The sequence below is a fragment of the Cucurbita maxima genome, unplaced genomic scaffold, assembly GCF_002738345.1.
Source record: "Cucurbita maxima cultivar Rimu unplaced genomic scaffold, Cmax_1.0 Cma_Scf00009, whole genome shotgun sequence".
Taxonomy (NCBI): domain Eukaryota; kingdom Viridiplantae; phylum Streptophyta; class Magnoliopsida; order Cucurbitales; family Cucurbitaceae; genus Cucurbita; species Cucurbita maxima.
Window position 1 is genome coordinate 2,909,458 of NW_019272025.1, and position 8,475 is coordinate 2,917,932.

General features: G+C 34.2%; 2 protein-coding genes across 6 annotated transcripts in view; both read left to right on the top strand.

The window, feature by feature from the left end:
* The first annotated feature begins 1,377 nt into the window (after positions 1-1,377).
* Positions 1,378-2,339, top strand: LOC111483640 (RING-H2 finger protein ATL16-like). Its single transcript, XM_023129873.1, has one exon. The coding sequence runs from the start codon at positions 1,627-1,629 to the stop codon at positions 2,308-2,310; it is 684 nt and encodes a 227-aa protein (XP_022985641.1). The 5' UTR covers positions 1,378-1,626; the 3' UTR covers positions 2,311-2,339.
* A 3,875-nt stretch (positions 2,340-6,214) lies between these two features.
* The window catches only part of LOC111483637 (hippocampus abundant transcript 1 protein-like), a 4,206-nt gene continuing 1,945 nt past the window's right edge, over positions 6,215-8,475 (top strand). For all 5 annotated transcript variants that reach the window (XM_023129865.1, XM_023129868.1, XM_023129867.1 and 2 more), the window contains exons 1-9: positions 6,215-6,581; positions 6,894-7,005; positions 7,088-7,200; positions 7,272-7,394; positions 7,473-7,681; positions 7,811-7,886; positions 8,000-8,086; positions 8,186-8,266; positions 8,372-8,404. In XM_023129865.1, coding sequence (XP_022985633.1) covers positions 6,417-6,581; positions 6,894-7,005; positions 7,088-7,200; positions 7,272-7,394; positions 7,473-7,681; positions 7,811-7,886; positions 8,000-8,086; positions 8,186-8,266; positions 8,372-8,404 — 999 coding nt within the window. In that variant the 5' untranslated portion in view covers positions 6,215-6,416. The remainder of the gene's footprint in view (positions 6,582-6,893; positions 7,006-7,087; positions 7,201-7,271; positions 7,395-7,472; positions 7,682-7,810; positions 7,887-7,999; positions 8,087-8,185; positions 8,267-8,371; positions 8,405-8,475) is intronic.

Genomic DNA, 8,475 nt, shown 5'->3' on the forward strand with positions numbered 1-8,475 from the left:
TGAAAATAAATTACAACATTCAAAATGAAATTAATTTACTTATTAGGGACACTTTTCAGTAAACATGTCTTGAGTGAGACGAGGGACTATATAATAGACCCAATTAGTTAATTGGTCGGCCTACAGAGTCACTCTCCCAAATTCATTGTGACTTTATGATCTTTTTATTTAGATGATTTTTAAGCTGATTTGAAATGAAATTGAGAAAAAATTATTATAAATTGATATCAAATTGTCTAAATTACTTTTCCGTAAAACCGTCTTGAGTGAGACGAGGGACTACACGGTGGACTTAGTTGGCTTGCATACCGAGTCACTCTCCTAGCTACGGTATGACTTTATGATCTTGTGGAATGAATGCCAGCTACGTAATTGTTTTTTTTAAAACTATCGTACTTTTAAGTGCTGGTGTGTCCGTCCATGTCACTATCCGTGATTTGGAATAGCTACTAATCTCAAAAGAGGGCAACCCTATGTCCAAGGTCTTGGGCCCTTGCCAACACTTGATGGCCTGAGTTCTGGAAGGATCTACAACTACATTATCAACCCTAATAACAAAACCCTAATCTGAGACGTTAATGATGGGATACCGAAGTCAAGTGCAAGTGCACACTGTTAGACGAACACGACTCTCCACAATGGTATGATATTGTCCACTTTGAGCATAAGCTCTCATGATTTTACTTTGGGCTTCCCAAAAGGCCTCATACCAATGAAGAGTATATTCTTAGAATATAAACGCAGGATCATTTCCTAACTTAACCAATGTAGGAAACTTTCATCTAACACACTATCTAACCCAATAGTATTCCAAGTATCTAGTTTAAACGCAACTTAACAAAAATTCAATTTAAAAATAAGTTCTTTTCTAAGTTTGCGATAGAGATTTACAAAAAAGTTGAGCTAAAATTGATGTATTTTGAAGTACTTAAAGTAAAAGCTTCCCTGCACGAAAAGAAAGGAGATTCGAATCTGCATGGACCCCGAAGGAATATGTGTCCACAATTTCGAGTTATGTATGATTCGATCAAAATGTACTCAAATCTATCTTTTGCAATACTTATAACTACGAGTTAATTAAGTAAATTCTCAACTTTTAATATTGTATTTAATACATGCATAATTTTTTTTTTTTTAAATTGCATAAGTAAATCACTCACTTTTGTGCTTTATTTTATTTTTTTATTCTAATTATATTATTTCTTTCCAAATTATTTATTTATCTTGATTTTCTATTATTTATTTTTTAATTTATTTTGTTATTTTTTAAATATAATTTTTTTTTACGATTATTTATGTTATTTCTCATACTTACTTCGTAGTAATTAGTGAACAAATAATCTGAAAATTAGTGGTTCAAACCATGATATTAAGACATAAGAATCTAAATAAAACGAGAAATTAGGAAAATATGATCTTACCGTTGATAAGAACTAATTTGAAGTAGCATTCAAACCTGATAAAATTTCCTTATCTGCTCCAGATCTTTAATCCAGAATTTTCCTAATCCGTCTCCAAATCGGTAATCCAGTGATTCAAAATTTCCTAAATCAATCTGAATTCAACTCCTCTTATTTAAATCAACATTCCTTTCTCCGAATCACAATCAACTGCAGCAATCGATTCATGATGTCTTCCGCTACTTCTTCGCCGATTCAGCACGATCTTCACAGCGACGGCGACGAGCAATCGCCTCCTACTCTGGAAGTTCAAATGCGTTCTTACATACGTCTGATTTCAGGCGATTTAAACCAAATCGTCCTCGAAACTGCTCCGATTCCTCTGCGGAACAGTCTGTTTCCTCTGCCTCCGAACGCACGGAATATCGATCCGGTGTTCTTACAGATCTACATTGCGGAGATACTTTTATCGCTCAACATCGGCGCCGTAGCTTCCGAAGTCATCGCTGCACAGATCGCGTCGTTCACTCTCCAACTGGCGGAAGAACACAATGATACGAACGTTCACGTCGTCGCGGTGGTGGATAACGTCGTGGAGTCCAGGTTTTGGAGGTTGCAAGCGGTACCGGTGATGCAGGGCGGGAGAGCGGCGGAGGAGAGGAGGGAGGTTGTGGAGGAAGTAGCGGCGGCGAATGGGAGGTATAGAATGGAGAAAGTGGAGGAGAAGGAGGAGGAGGAAGTGGATTTAGGAAATTGCAGTATCTGTTTGGATGAGATGAAGTGCGAAGGGAGCGAGGTGATAAGAACTCCGTGCGGACATGTGTATCACGAATCATGCATCTTCAGGTGGCTTGATAATTCCGATTCTTGCCCCTTGTGTCGAACCCAATTTCCATTGATGGAGGACTGATTTGAATTTGTTGCTTCCATTTTTATGAACTTAATCGACAAATCTTTGTGTCCATCATCTTCTTCTTTTTTACCTTTTCCATTTGCCATTAGAATTAATTAGTTTAAACCCTAAATCAAAAACGTTAAATTTTAGAATTAATTAAACTTTAAACCCTAAATCTTCTGTCTAAAATTTTCACCAAGAACTAATTAAATCCCGAAGTCTTAAATGTAAAAATTTCATGAAGAACTAATTAAACTCTAAACCCTAAACCCTAAATGTAATATTTTCACTAAAAATTAATTATACCTTAAACCCTAAATGTAAAATTTTCACGAATAACTAATTAAACTTTAAATCCTAAACGGTAAAATTTTCACGAAGAACTAATTTAACTCTAAACCCTAAACTTTAAATGTAAAATTTTTTCACGAAGAACTAATTATACTCTAAAACTTAAACTTTAAAGGTAAACTTTGCGTGATCAACTAGTTAAAACCCTAAATCCTAGATGTAAGTTTTTGTTTATTACATATGAACGAGGAATCTAAATCTTAAATGTAAAATTTTCATGAATAATTAATTAAACTCTAAATTCTAAAGGTAAAATTTGCACGAAGAACTAATTATACTCTAAACTCTAAACCCTAAATGTATAATTTTCACGAATAACTAATTAAACTCTAAACCCTAAACTTTGTAAAATTTTTATAAAGAACTAATTAAACTTTAAACCCTAAACCCTAAATGTAAAATTTTCACGAAAAACTAATTAAACTCTAAACCCTAAACCCTAAATGTAAAATTTTCCTGAAGAACTAATTATACTCTAAACCCTAAACTCTAAATGTAAATTTTGAACGATCAACTAATTAAAACTCTAAATCCTAGGGGTAAATTTTATTTGTTACATATGAACGAGGAACGCATGAAACCTAAATCTTAAAGGTAAAATTTGCATGAAGAACCAACTCTACTATAAACCCTAAACCCTAAATGTATAATTTTTTCGAATAACTAATTAAACTCTAAACCCTAAACCTTAAATGTACCATTTTTATAAAGAACTAATTAAACTTTAATAAACCCTAAACCCTAAATGTAAAATTTTCACAAAAAACTGATTAAACTCTAAACCCTAAACTTTAAATGTAAAATTTTCACGAAAAACTAATATACTCTAAACTCTATACCCTAAATGTAAATTTTGCGCGGACAACTAATTAAACCCTAAATTCTAAATGTAAAATTTTCAAGAATAATTAATTAAACTCTAAATCCTAAATGTAAATTTTTCTTTATTAAATATACACAAAAGAACTCAGGAAACCCTAAACCCTAAATATAAAATTTTCATTACGAATATAAGATTTTGTCACGTGAACGCAATCCGGTAAATTATAGTTTACTATATATATTATATTTGATATTTTATTATAAGGCAAATATTAGACATTTGCCTTATTACCTTAGGTATCTTTCAATTTATTGTTATTTCCATTTATTACTATTTCTATATCCTTTGCCCAATGTGGCGACTCTTCCGGCTTTAACATTGTCTTTGTCCCTCGTTCTAGGTTTCCCCTTCTACTTCTTGGGGTTAGACATATTCTCACTAGAGCCAAGACAGCATCGTCACTAAGCATGAATCCAAGGCAGCATCGCCGCTGAGCGACGATCACTCTACAATTTTCGATGGCCAAGAAAGCGCCTCCCCTGAAACAGGTTGACATCTTCACAAAAAGTGTTTCTCAACCTCTTTGAATTTTTCAAATTCAAGCTTCATGTTCGTTTAAATCTGATGCTTAGCTTGCGGTGAGGTGTTAAGAATATTTAGTTATAAATTATGGTTTACCATATATATTATATTTGATATTTTATTATAAGACAAGTATTAGATATTTACCTTATTACCATAAATATCTCTCAATTTATTGTTATTTCTATTTATTCTACAATGTCTCAATTGGGTTATATGATGTTAGCTTTGGGTACAGGGTCTTATCGAGCTGCTTTATTTCATTTGATTACTCATGCTTATTCAAAAGCTTTGTTGTTTTTAGGATCTGGGTCCATTATTCACTCAATGGAATCGGTTGTTGGTTATTCTCCAGTTTTCTTTGTGGTATTCCACCCCTTGCCTGCTTTTGGTCCGAAGATGAAATAGCTTCGGGGTAGATTAATCAAACATTTTTAATACATATTAGCGTAAATTTGTCAAATTTGAATTATTTGCCAAAAGACAAATCAAATAAGTTCTTACATGCTTTGATTATTGTGGATTTTGAAAATTTATGTGAAAAGTAGATGATAAACTAAAGAAATTTATATAAACTTGATATTTTCTTGCTTTTTCTTTTTATTATTGATTTAAAAAACAATTTAGGAGGGTCATAAATGGTAGTGTTGACTATCAGATTTCATGCACATAAATGCTATTTTTGTTTGATTACGCAAATACTTTTAACAAATTTATTACATTAATATATTTATTTCAACTATAATCCAAATAATAACTTATCCAAAAATATATTTATTTAAACTTATAATGGAAATAACTATATACATTTTTTAACACTAATAATCGAAATAATAATAATAATAATATTAATCACATAAAAACAACAAAATAATAATAAATAAATAGGAAGAAACAATAATAATAATGGTCTACCCACCCACCCAATTTGGATAACTTTTTCGGAAAAACCATTGAATACAGTCTTTCGGTACATTTTCGGATAAAATTCAAATTATCTTATTGATTGAATATTTCAAGCTAAAAACAATTTGAGATTTAAATCATTCAACCACTAATATTGATTATGTCAAACTTAAATGATTCTAAACAAACGAGAGAGAAGCATTGACTTTATATAACTATCTAAGGAGTTCCATCGTAGATTAAGGGGTTCCATCATAGATTTGTAACTATCTAAGAATAAATAAAGCCTCACTTGAATTATCGTGAAGCTTTTGTTGCATAAATAAAACTTGATTATTTTTAAAGTAACATTAATGGTGTAGGATTGAGTGTCTTCGTTCATATCAATTTACCTCATCAATACCGAAGGGTAGTTTTGAAACAAAGTATAAAAGTTGGGTGATGCACAATGTGTCGTGATTTAGCTAGATCATGGACCACGTACGAGTACATAAACGCAATGTGTAAATTGTGTACCAGTACGTGTGAGTAGCCTGATGTGGCTCAATAGATGTTTCACTTTCACAATTGACACTTGGATGCCATGTGGAACTTGTGAATACTTTGTTACCATTTTTCATGTAGATAAGATTTATATGAAAATCACAGATAAATTATGGGTCTAATCTCCAACACCTTATATTACTTAGGTGGTTAATTATAGAAATCGATAAATTAAAAACATTGTCGAGGTGAGAATCTGGTCGTAGGTCCACTCAATATGGACTTCTGTGTTAAGGTGACCAGCTAACCCTGTGGCCGAACAAATCTAGGACGATACCAAATATACCTAATAATCCATTTTCAAATTTCGAGGTCAAAATGTTGTCGTATACTCCTATAGTACATTCTGAGGCATTTCATGTCTGACAAACCTAGACATGATATTTCTAAAACGTCATACTTCCTAGAAATACGCGTTCGAAAATTCACGAACTTATAGAACGTTGCTCGAGGGGGCAAAACGTAATTTTTCTAAAGAAGAAAAGAAAAGGAGTACTTTTTGACCATGCATGTAACAGAGTAACCATGGTTAAACCAAAATCAAAGTCCTTGAGTTACGAAAATTCCTTCATGCGCAAGACTTGGAAGGAACCTATTCCTCCTCTCATGCTAATTAATTGCCACATTGCCTGTTCTTTTCATTCATTCATTCACATTTTTTCTCCATCCAGATTTGGGCGGTGTGAGACTTCTAACTGCGCCACAACTGTTTGAAAACAAACAAGAAAGTTCACAAAATTGCAAAAAAGTCCACAAATATGTATATATTGCAATCTTACCTTTTCGTGTATGGTAGGTTGGCCAAACCCAAATCCAAGTTTCCAATTCTCCAAACACCAGAAGGATCCTCACTTGAACTTCTTATAATAACAAGAATGGAGCTGTTGCTTTGCTTTTTCTGCTAAGAGCAACAGAGATGGAGAAGATGATGAGTTTAAACCATCTGTTCGTGACGACATTCATCGGAAGCTTGTCGATGTTCATGGTGATTCCGAGCATTGTTGACATAACAATGGAGTTTGTGTGTCCTCACCAGGATCACTGTTCCATCGCCATTTATCTCTCTGGTCTCCAGCAGGCGGTATGTGCCTAATACCATCTACTTCCATTTGCTAACAACACCATGAACTTGTTTAAGAACAATTAGTATTGTTCATATGAACAGTGTTTCATTCCGATTCTTTCAACTTTTTGATACTTTTCTTCAAGCGTTTTGATCTTTAAACCGACCCCACACCGGGATTTTTATGATTTAAAAGATAGTCGAACTAGCTTGATCAAAAAATTGGAAATTTTAACCTTCCCCTGCATGTTCTACTCAAGAAAAAGGGAAGATGATGGTGTTTTGTCTATAACAAAGGACTAAAATAGTCGAGGAGCTGTAAAACTGCAGATTGTAGGGCTTGGAGCACTGGTGATAACACCAGTAATTGGGAATCTATCAGACAGATATGGAAGGAAAACAATGCTGACTATCCCATTGACGTTTTCAATCATACCGCTCGGTCAGTTTAGTGTTAAATCTCAGTTCGATTCATCATAAAGTTAAATCACTAGCTATGATACAAGATTTGAATGATTTTGCAGCCATAATGGGTTATAGAAGAACTACCAACTTCTTCTATGCATTTTACATCATGAAAACTCTCACAGACATGGTTTCAGAAGGCACTACAGTTTCACTTGCTCTTGCTTATGTGGTATTTAGCTTCACTTAAACTATACTATACCAAAAACTACTTCTCTTGATTCTCCTTTGTTTCATTCTCAGGCAGACAAAACTTCAGAGGATCAGAGGATCTCGGCGTTCGGAATCCTATCTGGGGTCAGATCTGTAGGTTATGTGTGTGGAACCTTTTCGGCTCGGCTCCTTTCAACTGCTACAGTGTTTCAGGTTTACCATGGCTTCTTTCTGCCAACATAACAAAGTATAAGCATGCCCAAATTGTGCTTTCTTTGTATCCTTGTGCAGGTGGCTGCTTTCATGTCAGTGCTTGCAGTAGTGCACATGAGGATTTTTCTCAAGGAAAGTATTCCAGATCAGAATGAGTTGACTCAACCGATCCTCGACGAAAACTTAAGTGGTGGTGATGATGAAAATGGACCAGAATTGCCTACAATAACTCAGTTATCGATAGGGATGTCTTCTATAAGAGACGTTATCTCCTTAATCACGAGTAGGTAATTTCGATGCTCGTTTCCAATGGTTTCTGCCATAAGTGATTTTCTTTTCACTGCTAGTTTTCTTCCATTTTGTTCTTCTTTTTGTTGTTTTCAATGACCAACTCCAAATGAAACAATACTCTATAGCACAACATTTTCACAAGCAGCAAGAGTTTCCTTCTTCAATAGTCTAGCAGAGAAGGGGATGCAAGCATCACTAGCGGTACAATTCTCATCAAATAGAAAAATTTTAGCTCGTTTTCAAAACCATCTGTCACCATAAACACCCCACCTTCAGGTTTCAACTTCAAACTTAGATCTATTCCTTTGATACAGTATTTCTTAAAGGCCCGTTTTCACTTCGACAAAAACCAGTTTGCTGACTTGATGATAATTGACGGGATTGCCGGGGCCATTTCACTGGTATCCTTTACTATTATGAGCTACTACCACCCAGGGTATCTTTTGCAAGATTGATTATAGGTAGGTACTCTTTTGTTTTGAACTTGTACTCTCTTGCAGTTTCTTTTGATGCCCGCTTTGGCACTAGCTATAAGACAGGAGAGGTTGCTATCAATAGGGCTGTGGGCGAGCATTATAAATGTAGGCATCTAACTCCCATCTCTTATATGTTTTATAATGCCATAAGCATGCCCCATTTGCCTCTCCCCAACCCCATGATGCTGATGATTACCCACTTCAATGCAGATACTACTTAACAGCATAGCTTGGTCAGTTTGGGTAATTGAACTCCACTTAAGTAGCTAGATTCTTATCCTGTTCAAAAAAAAAAAAAAAAAAAAAACCCTTTT